General features: G+C 44.0%; 1 protein-coding gene and 1 long non-coding RNA gene across 2 annotated transcripts; both read left to right on the forward strand.

Annotated features, from left to right (window-relative positions):
- The first annotated feature begins 626 nt into the window (after positions 1 to 626).
- LOC306936966 (tripartite motif-containing protein 16-like) lies at positions 627 to 5,635 on the forward strand. Its single transcript, XM_079520635.1, has 7 exons — positions 627 to 994; positions 1,932 to 2,309; positions 2,727 to 2,822; positions 3,325 to 3,564; positions 4,090 to 4,249; positions 4,357 to 4,416; positions 5,115 to 5,635. The coding sequence occupies exons 1-7, from the start codon at positions 749 to 751 to the stop codon at positions 5,630 to 5,632; spliced, it is 1,698 nt and encodes a 565-aa protein (XP_079376761.1). The 5' UTR covers positions 627 to 748; the 3' UTR covers positions 5,633 to 5,635.
- A 7,578-nt stretch (positions 5,636 to 13,213) lies between these two features.
- LOC306936975 lies at positions 13,214 to 13,776 on the forward strand. The gene is made up of 3 exons (XR_013791575.1): positions 13,214 to 13,361; positions 13,474 to 13,577; positions 13,677 to 13,776. It is a non-coding gene; the product is annotated as an uncharacterized lncRNA (long non-coding RNA).
- Positions 13,777 to 15,137: the final 1,361 nt, after the last annotated feature.

The following is a 15,137-nucleotide window of genomic DNA, read 5'->3' on the forward strand; positions in this document are numbered from 1 at the left end:
GTTTAAAACCTTTGACTCTAACATGTAAACAAAATGAAATAAGAAAGTTCACTCTGGCTTCATCCAATTTTCCGATTTTCATTCTGGAAAGCAAATTCGGGCATTTACAGTAACTGTACAAAACTTGTAGGCCTACTATAATAAATCATGTAAGTAATCAAGTGTGGATAAGTTTCAAAGTGTAATGCTTAATTGGGTCGTCCACTCACAGTTAACAGTCTTTGTATTGAGTTTGTGCTTGAAATGTACTGTAATTCTGCAAACTGTTAATAAATATTTCAATCAATCAATCATGGTGATAACTAGCCTATTTATTTCTTCTTATTTCAGCTTTTTTCCCCATTCTATTCACCCATCGGTGAAAATAACAAAATGTGTGATAATGATAAATATGAAAAAGCTACTACTGTGGAAGGGTTATCAATTATCATATATTGAATTACTTATATTGACCCTTATAAACAATTTAATATAGGTATGGTTTTGTACCCATTACATTTTCGTAATAAAGGTTCCAGTTTTGGGTCACAAGGTGGCGGTAATGCACCAAAAACTGGTTTCCATCTGCCGTAAAACACAAAAGGGAGAAGAATTCTGAAAATGGAGGACCCTGATGTAAACAAGGCTTAGTGCTTTTTCTGGTTTCATCCATTTATTCACATCATTTATTTCAATCAATCAATCAATCAATGAGTCTCTCTTCAGAGTGTGTTTTCTCTCAGTCAGTGTGACTGTGGTTGTCTGTCAAATGGCAGAACAACAACAACAACAACAACACCAGGGATGTGAGCTCGACCAGGAGCAGTTCTGCTGTCCTGTCTGTCTGGACCTTCTGAAGGAACCAGTGAGTCTAAACTGTGGACACAGTTACTGTAGCAGCTGTATCGAGGGTTACTGGGACCAGTATGAGGATACTGGAGTCTACAGCTGTCCCCAGTGCAGAGAGAGCTTCAGTCCTAGACCGGTTCTGAGGAAGAACACCTTGCTGGCTGAAGTGAGATGACCTTACAAATTACAACCACATATTAAACTACATTCTCTGCTACAGGGCAGGCTAGCAAACTCCTTGTTGCCCGTTTGTTTTGATAGATTGTAGTTGTACTATGCACATTGGTTACTTTACTTGTTCACATTGTATGTTGATGTTGATAATAATATAGGCTATATTGTTTGTCCATAAATACTAAGAATACTATTTAGATATGTGTTAGACCAGTGTTTCCAAAAGTGGGATCGGGGGACCCCCAGGCATCCATGAGGCGGTTCCAGGGGGTCCCCAAAAATGTATGTATGTATGTATGTATGTATGTATGTATGTCTGTTTAACCACTGTAAAGTGTAAACAGTAAACCTATAGGCTACATCAGATATTTGAAAATTGCCAAACTACAAGCTCACAGTGCATCTCAACGCGATATGCAATATCTTTTTGAAACATTTTAACAACATATATCTTGTATGGGGGTCCCTGGCACAAAATATTTTCAGATGGGGGGTCTGGGGACATTATTCATTTGGGGGTCCTTCACATGAAAAAGTTTGAGAACCACTGGTTTAAAGATGGATACTAAGTTTGAGGTTTACCTGGTATCTTAGTTTATGTGCAGGCTACTTACCATATGGTGTCATTTTGTGGTTAAACATTACACCCTAGCGTGCCTATTCTTACCATATCATTCATTTTAGCCAGGCAAACATCATAGCAGATGCATAGGGTTCTAGCGGTTAAGAGTGTCTGCTAAATGCTTACATTGCACTTTTAAAAAAACCCATAAAGCAATCAATTTTATGGAATGCAAAGTTCAGAACCACAGTGTTCAGATATTGTTACTACGGTGAAATTACCTGTAATTTCTCACTGTGTTTATCACCATGATGTTGTATTTGTCCTCCGTGAGTGACCTCCCCTCCTCTTCTCTCTTTACTTCCAGGTGGTGATGAAGCTGAGCAGTACAGGAGCTCAGCAGTCTGCTGCCTCCTCTGCTGCTCCGCTGTACGCCGGTCCAGCAGACGTGGCCTGTGATCTCTGCACCAGAGCCAGACGTCGCAAAGCTCTCATGTCTTGTCTGGTGTGTCTGGCCTCTTACTGTGAGACTCATCTCCAGCCTCACTACAATGCTCCTGTGCTGCAGAAGCACCAGCTGGTCCCGGCCACCAACAAACTGCAGGAGAAGATGTGCTCCACTCATGGCAAGCTGATGGAGGTGTTCTGTCGCACAGACGGCCAGTGTATCTGCTATCTGTGTACCATGGATGAACACAAGGGCCATGACACGGTGTCAGCTGCTGCAGAGAAGGCAGAGAAACAGGTAGCACCACGATCACTTAAAGACAATTAGACATATCATAAGATGGCTCATGGATCATGTTTTAAAGATGTAAGCTAGACTAAATAACCATGTCAGAGACATTAAAAGCATACACCAGCATGTTGTACAATAAAAAGTATTAAACGTTAAAGGATGAAGTACACACATGTTGGACCCAATTAAAAAACTGAGGGGTTGATAACTTTTCATGAATCATATTTCATGTCCATTACTCAAAAATGTATTTTGGAGAAGTTACAGTTGATTTAAGATGTGTGGAATCCAAACTAAACTGTCTCCAATTTCACTTGTTTTTACCCTGTATATGAGCTCTCTATCTCTCCTGATTGGATAGAATTGGCATCCCAACATGAAAATGTGTACAAGTCAAACTGTCTCTCTTCCTGCTTCTTGCAGAAACAGTTGGTGACAAGTCAGGAGGACGTAAAGCAGAAGATCCAGGAGAAAAAGAAGGAGCTGAAAGACCTGAGACAAGCCATGGAGGCCCTGAACGTGAGCTGATATTATGATAATAGTTGTTTACTGTGGAGAGAGGAAAAGATGGTGATGCTACATGTATATGGATGACTTGTGTCTAAAGCGTTAGACCTCATTTTTCTGGGGACCCCCTGGAGAAGTGGTGCCCAAAGTGGGGTCTGGGGACCCCCAGGGGTCCATGAGGCGGTTCCAGGGGGTCCACAAAAATGTGTTAATAAATAGAGCCTATTTGAAAATTGACGATCTACAAGCTCACAATGCATCTCAACGTGATATGCAATATATTTGAAACATTTTAGCAACATACATCTTGTATGGCACAAAATATTTTCAGATGGGGGGTCCGGGGACAAATGCATATTCATTTGGGAGTCCTTGACAAAAAGTTTGAGAACTACTGCCCTGGAGGGCACTAAAGTACACAGAACATTTTGACAACACAAAGAGTGTGTGTGTGTGTGTGTGTGCGTGTGCGTGCGTGTGTGTGTGCGTGCGTGTGCGTGCGTGCGTTAAGCAGAGCTCTGCAGAAGCAGCAGTGGAGGCCAGTGACAGGATCTTCAGTGAGCTGATGGTCTCCATTGAGAGAAGACGCAGTGAGCTCAAAGAACTGATCAGAGATCAGCAGCAGACTGCAGTGGCTCAGACTGAGGCTCTCCTGGGTCAGCTGGAGGAGACCCTGAAGCAGCTGGAGAGGAGACATGCTGAGCTGGAGGAGCTGTCCAAGTCCAACACTGATGACATGTTCACTTTCATTCAGGTTCCACGTGGCTTTTTTACACTTTGGTTTTGACTCGTTTAGGACCAATGGGCTTACATACAGTATTTCATTCCACGCCATCATATTATTTTATACTAACTACATTACGTTGCATTATTGTATGAAAAACCTTCAAACATTTTCCAAATACACCAGATCAGCTTGCGAGCTTGTAGATTGGATATTTTTTTAAATGTTAAACTATTTTGTAAGTATAAAATTATTAGATATCTGCCCTGTGCAATTTTTGTTCATTGAACAGAAATACAATTTGTATTTGTTCCAAGGTTGTGTGTGTGTGTGTGTGTGTGTGTGTGTGTGTGTGTGTGTGTGTGTGTGTGTGTGTGTGTGTGTGTGTGTGTGTGTGTGTGTGTGTGTGTGTGTGTGTGTGTGTGTGTGTGTACACATGCACGTATTTACCAATTGAACAACAAGGACATCAGCTCAACGCCACCAATTGTGATCAATGTACTAATCTATTGATCTTCCATCCCTGTCTAAAGTGGTGTACTTGTCTCTCTCCAGAGTTCCCAGTCTCTCTCCAGTTCCAGTGGCCCTCCAGTCTCACCCAGTGTGGTCATCTGCCCTCTGAGGTCCTTCACAGACGTGACTGATGTCGTGTCTGGTCTGAGAGACCAACTAGACAACATCCTGAAGACAACTTGGCCAGAGATATCAAAGAGAGGTGAGATTTAAATGTTTAAACGTTTTGACAAAACCCTTGGAACTTCAGTTTTATCCAGTCTTCAGTATGTCACCATGATGACGTTTACTGTTTTCTTGTGTCTCCAGTGTGTGCAGTTGATGTTTCACATCCGTCGGAGCCTCAGACCAGGGAGGACTTTTTACAATGTGAGTCCATGTTGATGCTGTTTCTGAACGTTGAAGTTTCACTCTGATATGTTGTAATTTAAAGCTCTAATGAGTAGGGATGCACCGATGTATCGGCCACATATCGGTATTGGCCGATATTTACCGTTATCGGTCAATATAGTTATCGCTAAAGAAAACTGACATTAACCGATGGCAGTAGCTGATATTTATCCGTTGTTGATTAGCATACATTTTGCGTTGGCTATGTTGGCGTGTTTGTTATCTGCAGCCTACCAAGCTGTAGATTATGAACATTTATTCTTGTAAGATTTATTTGTTATAAATTATTTCGGCTAAATCATTATTTTAAACATCGGTATCGGCCAAGAATTTCCATATCGGTGCATCCCTACTAATGAGTTTGATCTGAGAGACTAAGGGCTCCATTTTCGTCACCGCTAAACCCCTTATCCCTAAACTTATCCCCCTTATCTCTTTTTTTTACTATTTTGAAAAACATTTTTCAATAGTTCAACTAGCCAATCTACATTGACACGTTGTGAGCTTGTAGACTGGCCCTTTTAACTATTCAAAAATGTTTTGCAAAATAGTAAAAAAAAAAAAAAAAGCAAAGAAGTTTAGGGATAAGGTATTTAGCAGTGACGAAAATCTCTCTCAACTCTCAACACAATGAGGTTCATGAGGTTTGGATTTTCTTTTGTCATGTGTTCTCACAGATTCCTATCCTCTGTCTCTGGACATGAACACAATACACAAACATCTCTCCCTGTCAGAGGAGAAGAGGAAGATGACTCTAACGCGACAACAACAACCTTACCCTGATCATGCAGAGAGATTTGCTGTGTCCGCTCAGGTGTTGTGTACAGAGGGTCTGTCTGAACGTCGTTACTGGGAAGTAGAGAGGAGTGGTTATGGGGTTGATATAGCAGTCTGTTATAAAGATATCAACAGACACATCTGGTTTGGATACAATGATAAATCGTGGTGTTTACAGTGCTCTGGTAAAGGCTACATGTTCAGACACAACAGTGTTCAGATTAAAGTGTCAGGGCCTCTCTCCTCCTCCAGAGTGGGTCTGTACCTGGATCACAAGGCAGGTACTCTGTCCTTCTACAGTGTGTCTGACACAATGACCCTCCTCCACACAGTTCAAACCACGTTCACAGAACCTCTCTATGCAGGGATAAACCCTTGGCACTATGGAGATACAGCAGAGCTGTGTAAGACATGGTAGACATGGTAAGAATACTGATGACGATATTCCGTTGAAAACTTTGTGATTCTTAATTTGATTCTCCCTTCTAGATATTAAGAATTAAGAATGATGTGTCCCAATCATGATCAATCAATCAATTGATCGTGTTCCACTCAATGCATTTCTTTGCAGACAAACATACAGTATGCCCCGTTATCTTGTTGATATTATCAAGTCTGTGGAGATTGGTTATACTTGTAATGCAGTGGTTCCTAAACTGTGCGGTTCCTATACTGTACACTCCATATATGGCCAGTAAAGAATTCATTCCATTGTTGATCTGACCCCCAATGCAAAGCGTCAGCGCTCGCCCAGCAGTATGCTGTCACCTAGGCGGATATGTTGATCTGACCCCCATTCCAAAGCGCCAGCGCTCGCCCAGCAGTATGCTGTCACCTAGGCGGATATGTTGATCTGACCCCCATTCCAAAGCGCCAGCGCTCGCCCAGCAGTATGCTGTCACCTAGGCGGATATGTTGATCTGACCCCCATTCCAAAGCGCCAGCGCTCGCCCAGCAGTATGCTGTCACCTAGGCGGATATGTTGATCTGACCCCCATTCCAAAGCGCCAGCGCTCGCCCAGCAGTATGCTGTCACCTAGGCGGATGTGCTTCTCGCCCTCAGGCGTCTTACTGGTAGTGTAATAAGTATAATAGTAATATCTGTATAAGTGTAATATCTGTAATAGTGTAATAGTGAAATAACTAATAGTGTAATGGTGTAATAACTGTAATAGTGTAATGGTGCAATAGTGTAATAAGTGTAATGGTGTTATATGTGTAATAATGCAATAGTGTAATAGTGCAATAACTGTAATAGTGTAATATTGTAAAGTGTAATTTGACCCTTCCTCCCGAACACAAGGTTGCACAGACTTATTGAGCTGCAGGCTCCAGGCACACAGTTGCTCCGATCCGCACCAAACTTGGCAATAACTGTTCAGTGGTCTACCATCACATTAGCCACATCAGATTGTACATACCATGAAATATACAATTAAGGGAAACCTCTCTATACTTATTGCTCCATAATCACTGTCTGGGGCTGGGGCTTAAATGGTGTTAAAATGGTATACCGTCTTTCAAAATGCGGGCCACATGGGTCCCCTGGTAGACCCCTGAACAGTATTACTGCCAAGTTTGGTGCGGATGGGAGCAACGGTGTGCCTGTGGCACCCAGGGGTGGTATAAACCTCTTAAAAAACGGTATACCATTTTGAAAAGAGTGGTATACCACATACCACTTTTGGAGCTTGTCAATAATAAAAAGGGCACAAAAAGTATACTGGTAGCCTATATCTCAGTTGCTGCAGTAGCATTGAAAGTCCACAGGATGGAGACCCATCATCTTTAAACAAAGTGCAGATGTACAACACCATTAAACTGGATTACAAAGCCTTGAGGAAAGTATTTGTTTCTCTCTCTGATGTACATGTTAAACAGCATATATAATATACACTGCATTAAAAAAATAAAGATATTTGAAAACATTCAGTTGCTTACCATAACCTAATAATCTATCTCCATACATATGATAGTACAGTAATATCAGTAAGACGCCCTGAGGGCGAGAAGCGACCTAAGTCGCGCTGAAACAGAGATTCTTAATACGGCACAGTTGAGAAGAAGGAGTTAAACTCTTAGGGCCGATTCATACTCCTATTTTGCCGCTGTAGTGCCGAAATGATTTGGGCTCATCAGAAATTTTCAGTAGCACAGAAGAGCCGACTTTAGCACGGTACCCGCCCCCCCGAACCTCAAATGACGTATCTAAAATAGGAGTATGAATCACGCCTAAATCTGGTGTCAGTGAGGTCAGATGTAGAGTTGCTGGCCGGCGATATATTCAGATCTAGTATGTCAAACCATGTATATGGCTATCCAGGGTTTGATGAGGTCAGTGTCGTGATCTTCATATATGGAGATCCAGGTGATGATAGTCAGCTCCACATAGGGCATTCACTTAGTCATTTTTACTAGTTGACTAGTTTACTAGTGGACTAGTTGTTTTAACTGTACCTATTATGTAAAAAAACAAAAAACAAAAAAACATTTTTTTTAAATAAATATTTGTACATTTAAAAACTCTTATCAACTAGTCAACTAGTACCAACAAGGTTGACTAGTGGATTTACTAGTCGACTAGTCAACTAGTCGCTTAATGCCCTAGCTCCACATATGGAGATCCATGTGTTGTACCGACTTGGTTAATTTGCAAGTCTGAGTCGCGGCAACCACAGTGGTTGCACTGACAACCATATATGGAGATCTAAGGGTCGCCATGATGTCACGTGATGTCACAAGGCGTGACCATATATGGGGGCATGACGAACCGGAAATGCAGGTTTTCATAGTAAATGTGACATACTGTACGGTCGCAAAAAGGCTGGATCCTCCTCAGCTCAACATCATACAGCTTCTTCTTCATCGCTTGACCAAATAAAAATCACACCTGTGTGAAGTGAGGGGCGCTCTTATCATCGTACATCATCATGCATCATCTCATACTGGCCAATCAGAATGCCTGTTCCACAAATTTACGTCATATTTGGCGGACATTTGACCTCATTTCTCCTTTCATTGTCAATGAATGTATATATAGGAGGGGCTAGTGCCCCTCAAAAACTAAGCCATGACGACTACAACTATGACTAAATAATATTGACAATTTTGTCAAATAAAATCTAGAACTGCTTCAACTGCACTCTAGTGCGCAAGCAGAGTGCGCAAGTACTGTCGACCACTATGAACTTTCAAATCTCAGCCTCTCTGTAAAACATTGAAATTAAATACTAAAGTCGGGTTATAACTGGCTGTCAATGGTGACGTAATTACGATATGTTTCAATATTGGTTGGGTAACAGGTAACGTACCGGTATGTATGTATGTATGTAAGTTGAAAGTACTATACTGTGGTCAACTGGCTTTTTTGAGTGGTGTAAACCACTCCTACGACTGGCTTTGTTAGTTTACGTGTCTGTCTGTCTGTCTGTCTGTTCGTACCAAAAAATGAGCATGGTTGCTATGGTCACCCAGTTCACACGGGTGTGATTTCATTATGTCAGACATTACGTCAGACCACAGCTGATCAGTCTATATAAGACCTTACACCACTCAGTTCACACGGGTGTGATTTTTTATGTTCGTATGCTTGGTAGGTATATACTGATGTTGATGGTGACGTAATTAAGATATGTTTCAATGTCGGGTTATAACTGGCTGTCGATGGTGACGTAATTAGGATATGTTTCAGTGTCGGGTGAATTAAAGGTAATGTCTGTCTGTATGTATACATGTATGTAATCTGAAACCTATCTTTATTACATCACCATCAAAAGCCAGTTATAACCCGGCATTGATACATATCTTAATTACGTCACCATCAATACCTAACAAGCATACACGTGCATTTGTACCAGCACGACCACAATACTTGCGTAACTAGACTAAAATGTAAGGGGGGGACTAGTGGAGAAGAGATCTAGTATAACTAAAAGACAAGTCATTTTATGCATGGTTGCACTCTGAAATAGCAGATCTACAGGGTCCTACTAATTTAAAAACCTTAATGTTTGTTTATTAAAGTAATTTAATTATGATGAAATGTATTGCCAGCCAAGTCTATGGACTTTAATGTTTGTTTAGCGTAAATTATGATTTAATTCGTGCCAGCCAAGTCTATGGACTTTAATATTTGTTTAGGGTAGTTATGATGTATTGTTTTGCAAACTAATTCTATGGACTAATGTTTTGTTTAGGGCAGTAAATGTAAGACGTCATCTCGCTGATCTTGTATTTATTTTTTCATGGACATGACATGAGAACATCAACATGCACCCAAAAATATTGGCGCCCCCGACTTCACACAAAGTATCTTTGTCACCACCTGTACAATGCAACACATTGTGAGCTTGAACAGATCTGATATCTAAACTTTTTACTTTTCTACATGACATGTCCAATTTACTGCTTACTAAACTCCATGTTGTTCTTCGTGGTGACGGGAGAGATGATTAGAGGAGCAGAGTTTCTACCACCATAATTAGTACCAGGTAGACAGATATAGTCCCTCAGTGAAGGTGCAGCCAGTGAAAGAGTACAGATTAACTCTGGCCTCCACATCATAAAAGGGCACCAGACCCTCCTCATAATCCACAAACACTCTCACTTTCTGGAGCTCCTCTCTTACAGGGAGGACAGGAGGATCAGCAGTGGCCCAGTACTGATTTCCATTCAAGAACCTTATAGTCCAGTAACCATTGTTGGCACCCAGTTTAATTTGTCCCTTCCTGTTGATGAAATCTCTGGCCACTCAGTAGCATGCCAAAGTTTGTGCTATTGCCATTGAGAATGCATTGGGCGTTTAAGTTAAATAACTCAGAAACTACAAATCATTTCAAAGTAAAAAGTTCCAGCATGTGTCTCCACAGTAAGCTGAATTATAAAATGTGTGAATAGAGTTTCTAGGTGGAAGTAATTTTTTGACGTGCCATAGAGCTGCCATTGAGCCCCATTATAAATTTCTCAAATTTGAAAGCACTATATTTCTAAAACTATGAAACATTTCAAAGATTTCTTTTCAGGCAAACATGTCCACCGTAAGAAGAACCTAAATAGGTTTGAATGGGGTTTCTAGGTGTAAGTATGTAAGACTAGTAGCATGCCAAAGTTTGTGCTATTGCCATTGAGAATGTATTGGGCGTTTAAGTTAAATACGGGGAGGAAATATGACAGCAAACTGCCTGTCATATTTTCTACCTATTCCAAAGCCCCCCCAGGTACATTATATATTTAAACTATTTTCAGCAATGGTACACCTATTTTTTCAGTGGGTAGATCTTGTTGAGCTGGTCATTTAGAAAATAGATCTCACGTCATAAATGTGTGGGCACCCCTGTTCTAGCCCCTAGGATGACCCGAGGCCCACCACTTAAAAACCACATGCTACGGTGCCCAAATCTGAATTTAGGTGCTCAAATGAACTCAAACTGAAGCAATTCAGTAAAGGTCAACACTTCCTCCTGGGGTCATTTTAGGGGCTGGGACCTCCAGTAAAAGGCCTAAATACTCTCCAAGAGTTGGGGAACAACATATCAAGAGAGTGAAGTGGTAGGCCCTTGGATTGACCCAGGACCAGTGATTAAATGTACCCCACTGAAAAATAGCAGATCTACAAGCTCGTAGCGTGGCACTCGGTGCCGCACTACGAGCTTGTAGATCTGCCCAAAGTTGAAGGGCTTCAACCTTGGGTACTGGGTAGCTGAAGTTGAAGCTCTGCCCTTCAACTTTGGGCACTTTTACATGTAGGCTGACCCAAAGTTGAAACAGTTGCAAGGGGGACATCTTTGGGCATGGGGTCCTCATCGTTGGATATGTTGTTCCCACAACGAAGAAGAGTATTTTACCCTTTACTGGATCTCACGTCATAAATGTGTGGGCACCCCTGTTCTAGCCCCTAGGATGACCCGAGGCCCACCACTTAAAAACCACATGCTACGGTGCCCAAATCTGAATTTAGGTGCTCAAATGAACTCAAACTGAAGCAATTCAGTAAAGGCCAACACTTCCTCCTGGGGTCATTTTAGGGGCTGGGACCTCCAGTAAAAGGCCTAAATACTCTCCAAGAGTTGGGGAACAACATATCAAGAGAGTGGAGTGGTAGACCCTTGGATTGACCCAGGACCAGTGATTAAATGTACCCCACTGAAAAATAGCAGATCTACAAGCTCGTAGCGTGGCACTCGGTGCCGCACTACGAGCTTGTAGATCTGCCCAAAGTTGAAGGGCTTCAACCTTGGGTACTGGGTAGCTGAAGTTGAAGCTCTGCCCTTCAACTTTGGGCACTTTTACATGTAGGCTGACCCAAAGTTGAAACAGTTGCAAGGAAGACATCTTTGGGCATGGGGTCCTCATCGTTGGATATGTTGTTCCCACAACCAATACGAGTATTTTACCCTTTACTGGAGGTCCTAGGCCCTAAAATAACCCCATGAGGAAGCGTTGACCTTTACTGAATTGCTTCAGTTTCAGTTCATTTGACCACCTAACTTCAGATTTGGGCACCCTAACATGTGGTCTTTAAGTGGTGGGCCTGTGGTCATCTTAGTGGCTAGGAGGTCCAGTGAAAGGCCTACATACTCTCCCAAGATGGAGGAACAACATTTTACAATCTGGGAACCCTAGGCCTTTGTATGGCTACAATGTGACTGGTTCAATCCTACCCTAAATCTAGGCCTAAAACGTGACACCTCAAAGTGGGGTACATTGCATCCACTGGTCAATCCAAGGGCCTACCACTCCACTCTCTTGATATGTTCTTTCCCAACTCTTGGAGAGTATGTAGGCCTTTCCATGCCAAAGTTTGTTCTATTGCCATTGAGAATGCATTGGGCGTTTAAGTTAAATAACTCAGAAACTACAAATCATTTCAAAGTAAAAAGTTCCAGCATGTGTCTCCACAGTAAGCTGAATTATAAAATGTGTGAATAGAGTTTCTAGGTCAAAGTAATTTTTTGACGTGCCATAGAGCTTCCATTGAGCCCCATTATAAATTTCTCAAATTTGAAAGCACTATATTTCTAAAACAATGAAACATTTCAAAGATTTCTTTTCAGGCAAACATGTCCACCGTAAGATGAACCAAATAGGTTTGAATGGGGTTTCTAGGTGTAAGTATGTAGGACTGGTAGCATGCCAAAGTTTGTGCTATTGCCATTGAGAATGCATTGGGCGTTTAAGTTAAATACAGGGAGGACATCTTTTGACAGCAAACTGCCTGTCATAATTTCTCCCTATTCCAAACCCCCCTCCCCCCCCCCCCCCCCCCCCACGTACATTATATATTTAAACTATTTTCAGCAATGGTACATTTATTTTTTCAGTGGATAGATCTTGTTGAGCTGGTCATTTTGAAAGTAGATCTCATGTCATAAATGTGTGGGCACCCCTGTTCTAGCCCCTAGGAACCCAGTGTACTCTCTGCTGCCCCATCTGGCGGAGTCAGGTTAGCTGCCTGCTGCAATATGTGCAAATTCAAAACAGGTGGTACGCATGGGCCATTGAGTGAGATTCAACGAGCGCTTCCAAACTCCAACACTTAGAAAGAAATCACATGCAAGGAGAGCTGCAGCCTGCAGTTGGAATTTCTTGAGGAAGTAGCTCATAAAATGTCTACGGTGGATTTTTATGAAACAAACACTTTGCAGATATAAAGAGGATAATTCAAGCATTCCCTTTTACATTGTTTAATATAATTAGAGAGGACTTTTCTGTTTGGATGAATGGGCTGTCTATGGGAAGTAGCACCTACGTAGCACCTTGCTGGCGTGGCACTGGCAGGATGGGCGTGAGTTCCCACGCTGTCACGGACCATCCCCCACCCACTCATCAGTGGCTGATTAATGGCAGTATAAACGACGTCTCCTACTGCTCGTCAGCTGGTTGTCTCTTCTGCTCGTCCTGGCTGCCACACCACGCTCTGTCAGCTGGCGTGTCCACACATAATACAGCGTGTGCTGTACATATTGGTGCAGGTATATGTTTCTCTCCCTCTTGCTATTTGAAATGATCGCCTGCACTTATTTATTGGTCGTGAACTTGACAGTGTGACTGACCGCTTGTCTCTTTAGCCTCGGGGCTTTGCCATGCTTTGCACCCTCCCTTCCTTCTGGAGTCCTGCGTGCGGTGAAACTTCACCACGCCATACCCAGGTATGTCGGCGGCTTCCTTACCCGCAGTAGCGGCAGTAGGCTACATGTTAATTTGGGTGTCTTTGACGCCACGGGAATAAACATGCATGGGCTCTGCCTCTTGTTGTTACAGTTGTCCCCTTATCTGGTCCGCCGTAACCTCGCCTCACCAGGCTTTCCACCACCTCGGAGGTCCGCCGCGGTGGTCATCACGACGGTGCGTGTCGCCCTCAAGTGGTAGGTCTCATAGTGTTCTCTGAGCTCTCTGTCTTGCCTCAGTGAATTGTAGTATAGTATTTTAAGTATTAGTTTAACACGGCCGCTTGTGCTTTGCAGGGCCAGCATCACCACTGCTTTGCTGGGGTTTGTTTACGGAGCATTTACACAACCTCTTCTCCTTCGAGGGTCCACACCGTCCTCACAATGAATCCTCTGTAGGAATAGCAAGTAAGACGAATGGCTATTTCTATCTTTGAATCAGAATGTGCGGAACGGCACGTCTGTTTATTTCACACACTTCAAGCATACTGACAACACGCACACCCCAACTTCCTTGTTTTCCCCGAAATCCCCGCCCACTCTCTTAGGGTGAATTATGTCCCTAGAAAGTCACTACACAGGCCCCCTCAGAATTCACCATAGAACAGAAAAAGAAAGTCACTGTAAACGAAGAGGGGGGCGAATGGCCCGACCTCCACGGCTCCGCCGGACGGGCGCAGTAGCCGGCGTGTGGAGGTGTGGGGCGCGTGAGGGGGGCTGGGAGGCCAAGCCTGGCCTGTCGCGGGGAGGGGGAGAAAGGGAAGAGGCGGGAGGGCGTCCCCGCCGTGGAGGCTGTGCCAGTCCAAGGGGCCGATCCAAATCCAGGTGGGCCGGCTTAAGACGATCCACAGAAATTAGTTCTGACCTGCTGCCGACCTCAACGACAAAGGTCTTGTCCCCAGCTGTCAGGACCCGGAAAGGGCCATCGTAAGGGGGCCTCAGGGGTCCGCGGTGAGCATCATGTCGAACGAAAACGTACTCCGCTGACTGCAGGGAGGCAGGAACGTGAGACAGAGGCAGGCCGTGGTGTGCAGGGGGAACGGGGGCAAAGGTCACGGCCTGATCCAGAAGCAAGGAACGTTGACGAGGAGCTGACCAGGGAGTCGTGGCTGAAGGGACGAAATCCCCCGGGACCCGCAGTGGCTGGCCGTAAACCAACTCGGCCGATGAGGAGAGGAGATCCTCCTTGGGAGCTGTCCTGATGCCCAGCATAACCCACGGGAGCTTGTAGATCCAGGCATTGTCTGTGAGGGTGGCCCTCAGAGCAGCTTTCATACTGCGATGAAAACGCTCGCACATGCCGTTGCCCTGCGGGTGGTATGCAGTGGTGCGGTGGAGCTTTATGCCCAGGCCCTCAGCAACAGCAGTCCACAGCTCAGACGTGAACTGGGAACCACGGTCACTGGACAGGTCAGACGGGGCGCCGAAACGAGCAACCCAGGTCCCGATAAACGCCCGGGCCACCTCAGCAGTCGTAGTCGAAGATGAAAAGTAGCCTGCCAGGACTGCCAGCACACAGGGCCACTAACGTGCGCCGGCTCTGGCGTTTCCTGATGCGTCAAAAGAACATGGTGGTCGGCACCGCTTGGCATTGGGGCCAAACCTTGCATGGTAATAGCACAAGCCAGTGTCCCGCCCCTGGCGTGGGGCTGTCGCTGCAACAGAGACTGTCGAGGCGTGGGGCAGTGGTGAAGAGGGCAGGGCAGGCTGCCATGCCGCTGCACATTGTTGCTGGCCAGCGAGGAAAAAGTTGTCAGC

This window comes from Electrona antarctica (genome assembly GCF_951216825.1).
Source record: "Electrona antarctica genome assembly, chromosome: 14".
Taxonomy (NCBI): domain Eukaryota; kingdom Metazoa; phylum Chordata; class Actinopteri; order Myctophiformes; family Myctophidae; genus Electrona; species Electrona antarctica.